The sequence below is a fragment of the Vicia villosa genome, linkage group LG4 (assembly GCF_029867415.1).
Source record: "Vicia villosa cultivar HV-30 ecotype Madison, WI linkage group LG4, Vvil1.0, whole genome shotgun sequence".
Lineage (NCBI taxonomy): Eukaryota > Viridiplantae > Streptophyta > Magnoliopsida > Fabales > Fabaceae > Vicia > Vicia villosa.
The window spans coordinates 140212958-140227920 of record NC_081183.1 but is presented as its reverse complement, the minus strand read 5'-3'; the positions used below and the strand labels follow the sequence as shown (position 1 = coordinate 140227920).

The window sequence follows — 14963 nt, the reverse complement described above, 5'->3', positions numbered from 1 at the left end:
GACCCCCTCCGCTCAGCGGACTCAAAATTGCATCCAGACTCTGATTTGCTCCGCTGGAGCTCCGCTCGGCGGACTGACAACAAAAGTGAAATCTTGTTTTCGCCATAAGTTGAGAACCGTAACTCCGAATTGCGCCCGGTTCGAAGCGTTGGAAAGCTTATTCAATGCTCTATCCAAAAATGAATGAATGGAAACCAAAATGATGATTTTTATCATCCTTATTTTGAGCCTTATTCTTTGATGAATTGGTAGAATTTGCATTCTTGAAGCTTAGCCTTTGATCTTTATTACTCAATGCTCCAAATATGCATGAATACCTATAAAATGAATGGAAAACTATTAATTGGTATAAAAGTATATGAAAATACAATTATTCACAAAGTATACGTATTTATACACAAAACAAGGAATTATTCAAACGGTATTAACAAAAGTATCGATAAGTGCCACTATTTACATACACAAAATAAGTACATTTTGGCACTTATCAGCTACTTCAACCACTTTCATAGCTCATACACCTCTTAGAGGTTACTCAAGAGAAAATTGGTATTATGTTAGTGGGGGTTCAAAGCACTTTACTAGAGAAAAGACATTTCTTGAAGAGCTAAAGTCTCACTCAAATAGTTAAGTCACTATTGGTGATGGAGCAAAAAGAAAAATCAAGGGCGTGGGAAAATTGGTTAGTCCTGGTTCTCTTTGCCTTGATGATACGATGTTGGTAGAAGGCTCAATTGCCAACGTGATCAACATAAATTTGAGTGTGTCGTCATGAACAAAGTTCAAGAAGTACTTATGAAGAAGGTCGTATCTTTGGAAGTTTAAAGGGGTTTGCAAGATCTCAAAGGGGAATATTTATGAAGTCGAGAAAAAACAAAGATGTTAGACAAGATGTTTCAATATCTTACTCATGTTTATGAATTACCACATGTGGACTTTATGAGATTCAAGCGAGAAGGTTTTGTTGTAGGGTGGCTGATGGTCAAGTTAGAGGTCCCCCCAACATTGAACAATGATGATTCATAAGAAGAACTTAAAGAAGAATAGTGATTATGGCATAATTCTATCTATTGGAATTTCTTATCATGTATCTAGAAGTTTGGTGAAGTTGACATTGGGGTTCCTCTAAGTCAATTGAACCGAGTCATAAGAAGTATGTTCCATATAGTAATAAGGGTAATATGACTATTGGTGGAAATATAAATAATGTCCCACTCATGCATGGGCCAAGATGAAATCACTAGTAAGAAAACACTTGTTAAGTCGATTAAAAATGTGTTGTTATATTGGTTTTGCACCCGATTTAACAGTTTGCACTTATACAAGTTATGACATGTTAAGTCAGATATTTGGCCTGATTTAAAAACTTAAAAACTTAAGTCCGGTAAACTCTTAACCGACCTAACAAACTTTATACAAGTTATGACAAGTTTTTGAGATACACTTATTCAATCCTCCCCCCCTTTCTAAGTGTTTTTCTATCCTTCATTAGTGCCCACCACTCAAAATGTTGCCATCATACATTCAAAATGTTGCCAACGATTACTAACAGTTCAAAACAATCGTTCAACCGTCATACATTCAAAAGAAAATCATGACAGGTCCATAATTCACATTCTTTACACATTCAACTCTATACCAACTTTAATTCCATTCATAACCAAAAGCACCCAGACCAGAAAATAGACCGAACCCTCATAATAGTTGACAATTCAAAGACAAATCACCATACCGCATTCAATTTTAAGACAGTCCGCATACACCGCCAAAACACTTCCAAAAGTAAATTAAACTAACAGTTAACAATTTCAGAAAATAAATTGTAACTAACCTTTATTTGCCCCAACTGTTATTAACCATTATAAACTCTGCATCCAATGACTCCATATCATTGCGTTCAGTCAGTAATCCATTATAACAAGCCTACACAGAATCAGGACGTGCTACCTGCACAAAACATGTTACAATTCAACTTCTCTTCCCATTTATAAGCCAGCACAACAAAAATTAAACACATTCCAATTTGAAACCACAAGTAGGAAACGGTTGGAGAACCTAAATAATTCAAGAGACGCAATTCGCGAATTGCGTTAATTCATTACCTTCCAGGTTATCATTTCATTACTTTCCAGAGCCATATATTCTGTAGTCCCACACAGAGTTAGATCTCTTGGATTCCTCAATTTCTTTCGACATTCCAAAATCAGTTAACATCAAAACTTGAAACAAAAAAAATATATCAACAACATAATCCTTTTCTCAACTACAACACTTCATTAGACTTGAATCCAATATGATCAGTGGCATCAGAAAGATCCACGTGGAAACAACACGTAAATCAGAAACAAAGCGGAGAAATTGGAAACAACCAAAAAGATTAGGGATTTAAGATTTATTAATTTAATCTCTATAAACAGAAAGAGCAATAAACCATATCAAAATCAGAACGATGTATCCTTATAGAACTTTGTCTTCATATTCAAAGAACTCAACAATCCTTACAACATAATTATATTTATCAACTTTAGCCTAAAACAACACAGTTCAGAAAACCAACACCATAAGAAAATTCCAAATCAACAAAACATATAAATCCTAAAATCCTTAATCTTCAACATTGAATATACCTTGAGGCAAATAGCGACGTTGGTGGTGATATACGAACGGTGGAACCAAACCGACAATCCCGTACGAAGCGGCATAACTTATAATTCATAACTCACGACAAAAATTTGAGATGGGACGTGGTTTACTGTAGACGAAGAGGAAGAGGAAAAAGAAAATTTTCTCCAACGGTCCTGCCATGTAGAAAGCTCAGAGGAAGACAATGAAGATGGTGTATCTTTGAAGATGGAAGATGGTTTGGGGTTGAAGATAGATTAGGGTTGAGTTTTGAAGCTGAAGAGAGAAAGATATGAGAGAGAACGAAGACCTCAGGTTTGAAAAAGCAATTAGTAGATTTTGGAAGCAAACAGAAAAAAGATAGTGCCAAGTAAGCAAGAATTTAAATTCTGGATGCAGAAAGTATCCACGTGGCGCATTGAGGAGCAAGAGGGGCATTTTAGTATTTGGGAGAACATACGATTTTCTTATATTGTAGAAGAGAACAACAACTATGCATTTTCCTTCATAAATTATCAAGTTAGCTAATAAGTCCCGTGAGTGGCAATAAATATTTATGCGTGGAGAGAAAAATAACGGAAAGTAGATTGTATAAAATTCCTTCTGGTGCAATTAGCAAATATTTTTCTTAGAATAGAAAGATAGATGTGACACATAGACATAGTCATTCTACTGGAGCATTTTTTTAGTCATATTATTAACGCATTTCATTTAGTGTATATCGTTGATCACTAACACTCTTCCCCATAATGGTTGACAATGCAGAATACATTATTTCGTATACCAAATCCCCATGACTTAAATAATTCCTTAAAAACATGTTAGAGTAAAAATTCTACTCTCTCCGTCTCACAACAAGTGTTCTCTTTCCAATTTTTATTTGTTTCAAATTATTTTTCCATTTAGAATATCAATGTAATATTTATTATTTCTTTCCACTAACTTACTCTTATTTATTGTATTTTAATTCATTTAAGTACTCCACTACCTGTTATTAATAAGGTTATTTTAGTAAATGAGACTAATTTTATCATTGAAATCAACATAATTAATCAGTTTCTTAAAAACTGTGAAAATCTCAGAGGACACCTATTGTGAGATAGAGGGAGTATTTTTTTGGATTCACATGTTCCCTCCACTAAAGGTAATCAAGTTCAAATTTAAGACTATTATTCCTGGATGAAGAGAATTTGCAGTAATATTCACACCATCTTCTTGATCATGATGCAAACATAATAAGCATTATTAAGACTTTGTTTGACTAAATTTAATTAATTGCTTATAGCACAAACACTTTTCATGTAAATGCTTAAGCATATGTTATGCCTGTAGTTAAGCTCAAATATTAGTTTCTCTGTCAACTCATAAAAACCTAATGAAACAATGAAAAGAACACAAACCTAAGGCCATCCTCTTTACAATTAAAGTGAGACACAATAATGCTAAGTTATATTGAATTATGCTAAAAACAAACCAATTGTGAACTATTAAACCTACGATATGTAAAACACTTCTACAAAGTAAAAGTAAGTGCACCTTGAGATGTTTTGTAAGTTGGTTGGCATGTAAAATGTCAGCAAGCTTGCATTGCCTATATGAACGCCAACTGTTATAACTGTACAAATGGATAACATTTTCAAATTTAATTCTTAATGCAACTAAGGCGAGCCAATTATTTTAACTGTAATCAAGGGAGCCAGCATAAGCACGTAGTGTTACCTTGATTGGTCATTGAAAATGCCATTACGGCCTTTGTTAAGTCAAGTGGCAGGTAATCAGACTTAAGAATCTCTACTAAAAAGTTATTGTTGTACACTTGTACTACTGAAATCATTATCTCATGAAAAATCCTTTTGGTGAGGAGACCTAGAAAACTGTTTTGGGAATTCAAGATGTTGATAAAGATGTATCTGACATACTGCCTGTCATGTTGATAGGATCCCATATTCATAAGAAGAATGAAGATTTTACCTTTGAGAATAATTTTGTGAGGAATGATGATCATGTCCATGGTAAGACCGAGACGGGTGGAAAGGAGAATCATGTAGTAGAAGATATGGAGAAAACTGTTGAGACACTATGTGAAGATGTGGAAGATGAAGACTTAGATCTCAGTAGTATTGATGAGGATCAACTTGCTACCAAAAAAAATCAGAAAACACCATTCTATTTGTTAATTAAATTTTAATGTATTTTATTGATAAAATAAAATTTTGAGTGAGAGGATTTTGTCTTAGTCCAAGATAAGGAATATGTCATAACTTAAATAACATCAACAACTAATAGCAAATCAGATTTATTTTCATGAGTCTCACATAGGATGGGGAGTCAATAAATTACAAGCCTTGCTTATAAAAGAGTTATGAGTAAGGGTAAGGCAACTCAATGAGATTAGGTGCTGTCACCATTTTCATTGTCAAAGTAAAGTCATAGTTGAATTCTCTTTATAATATTTGATGTCGAACTTTCATGATTCGTGATTAAGTTAAGTCATAAGACTCATACATAAGTGTGACTGTTGTAGGAAAATCAACTTCTGCTGTTTGGGGCCCTTGTAATTGATTTAGGCTTCTTTGCATAATCATTACTAGACTTTCAACTTCAAGTTTCAACATTTGAAAAGTAATTTATTTCTATTTCTATATTGATCATGAGCTGCTTTGATTTTGAAATCACATATTCTGGAAGCATTACAATATTATTAAAATTGTATCAAATTTCGACTAAACTAAACAGACAAGTTTAAATAAGTGAACATCAAAAACAGTTCACAAGTAAGCATCATGCCAAATTGCCATGCTTTCTTTTCTTACAGATTACTTCAGCCTATTTCTCTTTACAACCCCTTTATCTTGGAAACATATCAAATTTCAATAGATATATGGTAGTAATCTTCCAGGGAAAAAAAAAACTTATTTTTAAGTAACAAGATACGTAATCAAAATTTAGGAAAGAATAAACTATTATTTTACAAGTACTGGTGCTTAAATTTCACTACTAAATTTGGGAAGTTATTAGTTTAGAAGATACTCAAGGAAAGGAAAACCACCAACTGATTATGCAGGAGATTAATTTTTGTCAGAAGACTCAAAGAAACTTGTAAACTAATAATAAAATAAAATCTAAATTAATCATAATGGAAACAAGTGTGACTAGATCATGGTTTCAGCACACTGCTATTGGCATGGTTTAAATAACATATCTGTCATAGATACATAATGCCTACTAAAAAGCAAAACAAACCTCAAAATCTTAATTGAGAAAAAGTAAAATAAAAACTAAATAGTCTTAGCTAAAATGTCTTCCATGGTACTCTTAAGTCCCTTTAGATGGTCTTCCAAAACATCTATTTCTACCTCTTGGTTATTCTCATCAATCAAATTTGTAATCACAGCAATTGTAGATTCGATAATTTCAATTTCTTGAGAGGAGAGCTTTTGATTAATATCCTCTTTCTTTAAGGCATTTCTCATTTTGTAAATGTAGAAATCCAATGCATTCATCGCTTTGGCCTTCCTTAGGAATTTCTTGTCTTCATTTTGGTAATTCTCAGCTTCTTGAATTAATTTTTTAATTTCTTCACTTGACAATCTATCTCTGTGATTGGTTATTGTAATCATGCTCGAAACTCCTGAAACATTATTATTAGCTGAAACGGTCAAAATACCATTTTCATCAATACCAAAACAAACATTTGAGATAATGCTGCCGCGAGGAGCTGGGGGAATGCCCGAAAGAGTAAAAGAACCAAGCAAATTGTTGTCACTGGCTCTTGTTCTCTCACCCTCATAAACCTTAATGTTATGAATCCTTTGGTTATCTTCGGTTGAATAATATGATTTTGTCTTCTTGACAGGAACGCAAGTGTTCCTAGGAATCACCACACTCATGATATCTCCTATTACAGATTTGCCAAGAGACAAAGGTGTAACATCCTGCACCACCAACTTTGGAACAGTCATAACTCCTTCACTCAACAACGCAGCCTGAACAGCTGCCCCGTAAGCCGCAGCCTCATCAGGATTAATGCTTTTGCACAACTCCTTCCCATTGAAAAACTCCTGTAATAGTTGTTGTACTTTAGGAATCCTAGAAGATCCACCAACAAGGACAACATCATCTATCCTGCTCTTGTCCATCTTAGCATCCATTAGACAACTTTCAACAATCTTCATACAATCATTAAAAAGGTCCATATTCATTTCCTCAAATTTGGCGGTAACGAGGAAAGAAAGTGACCTTTTTGCCCTCTCACAAGCAGTTCTCAACCTCCTCAAAGCTTTTGAGTATATGCACTAATGTCCCCTTTGTTCTTTCTCAACCTCGTCAAAGCTCTTGAATTGCCACTAATGTCGACTTTGTTCTTTCTTTTGAACTCTTGTACAAAGTAGTTCACCATTCTGTTGTCAAAGTCCTCTCCACTGAGGTGAGTGTTTCCGGATGTGGCCTTAACTTGGAAGACGCTGTCCTTAATAGTTAGTATCGACACATCAAAAGTGCCACCACCAAGATCAAACACTAAAATATTCCGTTCTCCAACACAACCAGTTCTCTTGTCAAGGCCATATGCAATGGCTGCGGCAGTGGGTTCATTCATTACTCTCATAACATTGAGGCCAGCAATAAGACCAGCATCAATAGTTGCTTTTCCTTGAGAATCATTAAAATAAGCCGGCACAGTAACAACTGCATTTTTAACTTCTGATTCTAAATATGTCTCGGCAATCTCTCGCATTTTGGTGAGTACCATAGATGATACTTCTTCGGCATATAGTTGCTTTTCTTGATCCTTGTACTTAACCATAATCATGGGTCTGTCATTGTCACCAGCAATGACCTTGAATGGCCATAAAAGAATATCTTCTTGAACAATAGGATCACTAAACTTCCTACCAATTAACCTCTTGGCATCTGAAAAAGAAAGAGTTAAATAAGGTGTTATAAATAGATGCATGAACTTGTTATAAATAGTTTGTAATTAAATTTTGGAAGAGTAAAAGAATAGAAGTTTATACCAAAGACGGTGTTTTGAGGGTTGGAAGATGCTTGATTCTTAGCAGCATCACCGATCAATCTCTGATTTTCTATGAATGCAACAAAAGAAGGTGTAATTTTATTGCCTTGATCATTGTGAATGATCTCAACTCGATGATGATCTTCCTGCCATACTGCAACACATGAATATGTTGTGCCAAGGTCTATCCCCACAGCACATCCTTCATGTTTTCTTTTCATATTAGAGATATAGTAATATTAGGGTTTCTTGTGTAAAGAGAAAAGGTTTAGGATGTTTGAAAAGCAAAATACTCTGAAATTTGTTTCTAAAAACTCGAGCGCCTAAGTTGTTTCTACTTCTTTTTTTGGTATAGTTTGATTTATATATTCCAATTACAAATCAATATATCATGTGACGGGATACTTTTTGTGGAGAATATACACGAGAATATTTACAAAACAAATATAAATCTACACTGTATAAAGTTGAGAGGATTAAAATAAACAAGACACAATAAAATTAAATTGATACAAAATAAAAAGGTAATTGGTTTACAACAAATGTATGTCAATAAGTGTGATAGGTAAAAATATTTTCCAATATCATATCTTAATAAATATTATTTGATCAAATCATAATTATATAATTATTTGAAATCTACTAAAATCAAATATATTTATTAATAAAATTTTATTTTATTTTCATAAGGTTAATATTTTTTTAGAAATGATATCATGACATCGAATTCATGCACTTCGTCCAATACTATGTTCATAAATACGTGAATAGTGTTTTTTTTAAAAAAACTTTTTGATCTATTTTTAAAAAAAAATTACTTTGGTTAATGAAATATCAAAACTTGATCAATATCGTTTAGAGTTTGGTTATCGAGTGTTCTGACATCAAATATTAAATATTACGTAGTAAATTAACTTTGGTTAATATTATGTATAAAGTTGGTTAATAATATCATTCATAATTTGGTTAATGAGTTATATATATATATATATATATATATATATATATATATATATATATATATATATATATATATATATATATATATTAAATAGGAAAATAAAGTTGGTTAATAAAGTGTAAAAGTTGGTTAGTAATACATTTATAATTTAGTGTCAGAACATGGTTAAATGTATATATTTTATAGGTTAATAAAGTAGTGAAAATGGTTAATAAATTATAAGTAAAATAAGTGGTTAAAGATATACACTTTTTATTGTTAATATATTTGTGAAGTTGGTTAATGACACATCCTTATATTTATGTTATAACGTAAATTTTAAAAATAAATTATTTTTTATAAATATTATTTTTTAAAAATATTATTATTTTAATGAAAAAATATTGTTCATCGTATAAATAAGGTGAACAGTGTATACGGTTAAATATTGGTGTTCTGGACCATCCCAATTATCAGAATTAGCCCAATCCACTCATATTTGTGTAGTGGATTCCACGTCGCAAAGTTTGTGTAAGAAAAAGCCTGACCACGACTTGACTTGGTTCTGACTTGACTCTGAAAAGGAAATTAATAAAAATATTTGTTGGCCTATAGCGTAATGCTAATCGCGTCGCAATTAGCGAAATGCTTGTCACGTGGCAAAGTTTTGACCGTTGAGAAGTTGCGACGTGATTTTCACTTCGCTGATTGGCGTCATTTAAGCCACGTCGCTACGTCCCAATAAATGAAATTAAAACCTCGCGCCCTGAAATATGCAAAGTAGTTTAAGAGGGAAAGTTAAGTTTACAAATTTCACGTTGTGACGTGTATAACACGCCGCAACACTTTAAGAGGGCATTTAACTTGACTGTGTGCAGGGAATGATAGGAGTAGCAGTAATTGCATATGACCGTTTGATTGTTGCTACGTGATTTCCACGTGGGTAGGTTGTGTCGTGAATCCCACGTCGCTATGAACCTTATATATAACACCCTCATCGTTCCCAAATTTCCCAAATCTCAGAAACTTTACAATTTCTCTCTTAAACTCTCAAACGTTTTCTCTCCTTTCTCCCCTCACATTTCCCTCTACTCCTCTTCTTCCATTAATTCTTTGCTTTTTTTTCTTCAATTGCAATTTCTATAAAGGTATGTTACTCTTAGGTATTTAATTTTTGTTAATTTTTTTCTTCAATTGCAATATTCTTAGGTATTTAAGTTCTGTTAATTTTTTTCTTTAAGTATTGAAGTGAAGAGGATTGAAGATATTTAAAGAAAGATTGGACAAAGAAGATTGAAGGAGATTGAAGAAGAGGTATTTTTACAATTTTATTTTTGATATATTATTTGGAATGTTACTTGATTTTTAGATATTATATTTATTTGTTTTAAAATTTGACAAATATTAGTTTGTTTTGAAATATTATGTTTTTTATTTTGTAAAATTTATTATTAGGTAAAACTAAATAATAATAGTTAATATAATTTATATTATGTATTATATTTAAAATAGATTATATTTTTAAAACATAATATTTAAAATAGATTATATTTTTAAAATAGATTATATATTATGTATTTTATTTTGTAAAATTTATTTTTAGGTAAAACATAAATTATAGAATATGTAATATAATTTATATTATATATTTTTTAAAAATAGAATATTATTTTAAGACTGAATATTTAAATTTTTTATTAGGTAAAACAAAATTTATATTATATTATTATTTTTTAAAATAGAATATTTATTTGTTAATGGAAAATAAAATATTTAATATGTTTAAATGGTAAGAAAAAAATTTAATGTTAAACAAAATTTATAATATATATTGGTAAAAAAGAAAATGTAATATTTATAGTTTAGTATGTTATTTTGTTTAAAAGGTAAGAAAGAAAATTTTGGTAGAAAAATAGAATATCATAGTATTATATGTTAGATTTTTATTAATTGTTTTTAATAAAAAAATAATAGTTATGTAATAAAAATATTCTATTAAATGAATTTAAAACAAACACATAATATTATTATATGTATTAATTGTAATATTTGTATTTAAAAATATTTTATTATTTGAAGCATATAATGTAGATTGTTAAATTTTGTATTAATATATATTTTTATTATATTAGAATAAAACTTAAAAAAAATAGAAAATAATAGTTATGTATTAAAAATATTTTATTAAATATGTATTTAAAACAAACACATAATGTTATTATATGTATTATTTGTAGTATTTGTATTTAGAACAATATTGTATTATTATTTGTAGTATATAATGTAATAGTATAAAATGTATTAGTTGAGCATATATTGAATAGTTACAAATTTACTCATATGAAATTGTATGATTGTACAAATATGCAGTATGGAATATTATCTGTACTATCGTAGTTGGATGTACGATAGATTAGAACCAGGAAGACGTGTACTTAAACCAAATTTCATAGAAGGGGTTGATGGGTTTATCAAGTGGGCATTTGTTCAGGAATGTTGTCAAAGCGAAGGGGGGGTTAGGTGTCCTTGTCTTAAATGTGAATGTAGACGTATAATTAGTTATCCAGAGGAAGTAACACGTCATTTACATAGAAGGGGTTTCATTAATAATTATTGAGTTTGGACGTCTAATGGTGAAAAACTGCCAATGAACGTGCCATAGACTAGCAATTCGCATGCTTCAAGTAGTAGACCGACTATGGAATATGAGGAAAACTTTAATCTGATCGGTAACATGGTTGAGGATGCTTTTGGTGTGAATGTGACCTATGATCAACCTGAAGATTTTGATGGGGATGAGTTGTCGAATAAGGAAGCGCAGAGATTTTATCAGTTGTTGAATGAGATGAATATACTGTTGTTTGAGGGGTCGTCGGACTCAAAATTATCAATGTATGTGAGATTATTGGTTGCAAAGGCAAATTGGAATGTTCCTGATCAGTGTTTGGAATTCTTCACTAAAATGATGTTGGACTCGACTCCTATGAAAGACAACTTGCCTTCAACTTTTAATGATGCAAAGAAGTTGGTGTCGAAGTTGGGTTTAAGTGTAAGAAAAATTGATTGTTGCATTAATGGTTGCATGTTGTTTTATGATAATGAGTTTGGTACTAATGATGGATTGTTGGAGGAATTTAAGTTCTATGAAAGTCCAAGATATCAAATTCAAAGTAAAGCTGTTAATCGTAAGCAAACACGTGTAGCAGTGAAGTCCATGTTTTATCTTCTGATTATACCAAGGTTAAAAAGAATATTTGCTTCAATGTATAGTGCAAGTCAGATGACATGGCATCATACAAACAAAACAAGTTCAGGCACTATGCGACATCCATCTGATGACGAGGCTTGGAAGCACTTTGGTCGAATACATCCTGATTTTGCCGCAGAACCTATAAATGTCAGGCTTGGATAATGCTCTGATGGATTTACTCCATATGTCCAAGGGTCTGGAACTGCATATTCTTGTTGGCCAGTTATTGTAACCCATTACAACCTTCCTCCTGAGATGTGCATGACAAAATCGTACATGTTTCTGACATGTATCATTCCACGACCGTCGAGTCCAAAAGTGATGTAGGAGAATTGTGCGTATCAAAGAAGAAATCGAACGTCGGAAAGCATTTTAATATTTAAGCAATTTTAGTTTTAATATTTAAGCAATTTCTATTTTATTTGTTTTATTTAATTTTGTTTTGGATTAAAAGCCCATAAGGCCCAATAGGGTTTATTTGTTTTATGTATTTAAAGACCTTTGGTATAGCCATAAGGATGATCTCTTTTATTGTAATAGAATCCAAAGTTTTCTTTATTCCTGGTGGACTCCAGAGCTTATCTATAGGGCTTGCGCTTGCAACCCTGTTTTCATTCAAGGTTTAGCGCTTGCTATTCCTTTGGCGGCTTCCGACTGCGTCAGTTGGCATCAGAGCAGGTTTTCTCCTGTTCTTTTCGTAGCTTGACAACTATGGCGGATCAACCGGTGACCAAAGCAGATCTTGAGGGAATTACCACGGCTTTCACCGCGGCTCTAACTGCTTTGACTGAACAGATGGCGAATTTAGCAAATCAGGCGAACAACGCCAACAATGGGAATCGGCGAAGAGACAGGAGAGGGGAACCGATTAGGGTTCTGCGGGGTGGAAACTGTGTCGATGATTCGAGTTCTGATGAGGAAGAAACTTACGATGAAGAGGTTAATCGTGGGAATCTACGGAACAACCATGACTATCGAGTGAAGGCTGATATTCCATTGTTCTACGGAACTATGGGAGTGGAGGAGTTTCTTGATTGGCAGATTGACGTCGACAGATTCTTCGACTTTATGGGTGTCCCTGAGAACAAACAAGTCAAGATGGTTGCGATCAGGCTTAAAAGTACTGCAGCTGTCTGGTGGGATAAACTTGTTGTTCAAAGGCAGAGACAAAGGAAAGGGCCAGTCAGAACTTGGAGAAGAATGAAACAATTGATGCTGGAGCGGTTTTTACCGGAGGATTATGAGCAGATTCTTTATAAGATGTACATTGAGTGTGTTCAGGGCAAGAGAACCGTGACCGAATACACAGCTGAGTTCCTGCGGTTTTCTGAGCGCAATGAATTGGGAGAATCAGAAAGCCAGAAAGTGGCTCGATACATCAGTGGCCTAAAGGGATCCTTGCAGGAGAAGATGAGTTTACAGACTGTATGGACCGTAGCTGAAGCATCTAGTTTGGCTTTGAAGGCAGAATTGATGGAGAAATCCCCTCGAAATTTCTCGTTTATTGAAAGGTATTCACCCCAAAGTAACTGTGAATCAGCAGGTGACAAGGAAAAGAATGCAACACCACGAGATTCCAATCTTGAGAATAAGGGGGCTAGCAGCTCTGACAGTGTGCAGCATGGTAAAGCACCAATTCAGAGGCCAAATAATCCATATGCTAGACCCGCTATAGACACATGTTATCGTTGTAACGGAAGAGGCCACAAATCAAATGTTTGTACAACAAGAAGAGTCGCTGCTGTTGTGGAAGAAAGGGAGGAAGATGAGGAAAGAGAAGATTCTACAGTTAAGAACGATGAGTATGCCGATGTTGAGTTTGCGGTGGAAGAATCTGATGAGAGGGTAAATTTTGTGTTGCAGCGAATGTTACTAGCATCCAAAGACGAAGGGCAGCGCAAGAATTTGTTCAAGACACATTGTTCTATCAAGAACAAAGTGTGTAATCTAATTGTGGATAGTGGCAGCATGGAGAATCTGGTGTCAAAAAAATTGGTAGATTATTTGAAGTTGTCCACAAAACCACATGAGAAGCCATACAACCTCGGTTGGGTAAGTAAGGGCTCCCAAGTTCGAGTAACACTAACCTGCAGAGTTCCTATCTCCATCGGAAAATATTATAGAGAAGAGGTACTTTGTGATGTTCTTGATATGGATGTTTGTCATATTTTACTTGGTAGGCCTTGGCAGTTTGATAATGATATCACTTATCGAGGACGGGATAACGTGATGATGTTTACATGGGGCACACATAAAATTGCTATGGCTCCTGTTTTACACTTTGATAAGAATCCAGAAGGAAAGAAGTCTAGATTCTTGATGATGATGCAGAGTGAAAAGGAGCTTGATGAGGCTGTAAAAGAAACTGAATGTTTCTGTCCAGTGATGATCAAAGGGTTGATGAATGTTGAAAAGGAGGAAACAACAATTCCAGAAGAACTGCTAGGGATCCTAAAGGATTTCACGGAGTTGACCGCAGATGACCCGACAAACGATTTGCCTCCTATGCGAGATAAACACATGGAAATCAAAGTTTTCAATGTGGGAGAAGATGTGATGGCGTTTCGGCGTAAGGAGAGGTTTTCAGTTGGTACTTATAATTATAGCAAGCTGCCAGATGAAGTTCTTTATCAAGAAGAGAACTCGGGGTCGAGTTCTTCAGAAGTGAAGGAGACTGATGTAGGAGAATTGTGCGTATCAAAGAAGAAATCGAACGTCGGAAAGCATTTTAATATTTAAGCAATTTTAGTTTTAATATTTAAGCAATTTCTATTTTATTTGTTTTATTTAATTTTGTTTTGGATTAAAAGCCCATAAGGCCCAATAGGGTTTATTTGTTTTATGTATTTAAAGACCTTTGGCATAGCCATAAGGATGATCTCTTTTATTGTAATAGAATCCAAAGTTTTCTTTATTCCTGGTGGACTCCAGAGCTTATCTATAGGGCTTGCGCTTGCAACCCTGTTTTCATTCAAGGTTTAGCGCTTGCTATTCCTTTGGCGGCTTCCGACTGCGTCAAAAAGTTGGAATTGATGTGTACTTACAACCTCTAATTGATGATTTGAAAAGATTGTGGATTGGAGAATGCACCTATGATATATCCCGTAAAAAAACTTTACTTTGCGAGCAGCCTTGAT

The 14963-nt window shown here is 33.3% G+C and overlaps 1 protein-coding gene across 1 annotated transcript; it reads right to left on the bottom strand.

Annotated features, from left to right (window-relative positions):
- Positions 1-5900: 5900 nt before the first annotated feature.
- Positions 5901-7857, bottom strand: LOC131599790 (heat shock cognate 70 kDa protein-like). Its single transcript, XM_058872045.1, has 3 exons — positions 7638-7857; positions 6945-7533; positions 5901-6891 (listed from the first exon to the last, which is right to left on the bottom strand). Exons 1-3 carry the CDS (start codon positions 7855-7857, stop codon positions 5901-5903), a joined length of 1800 nt encoding a protein of 599 aa, XP_058728028.1.
- Between the last annotated feature and the right edge of the window lie 7106 nt (positions 7858-14963).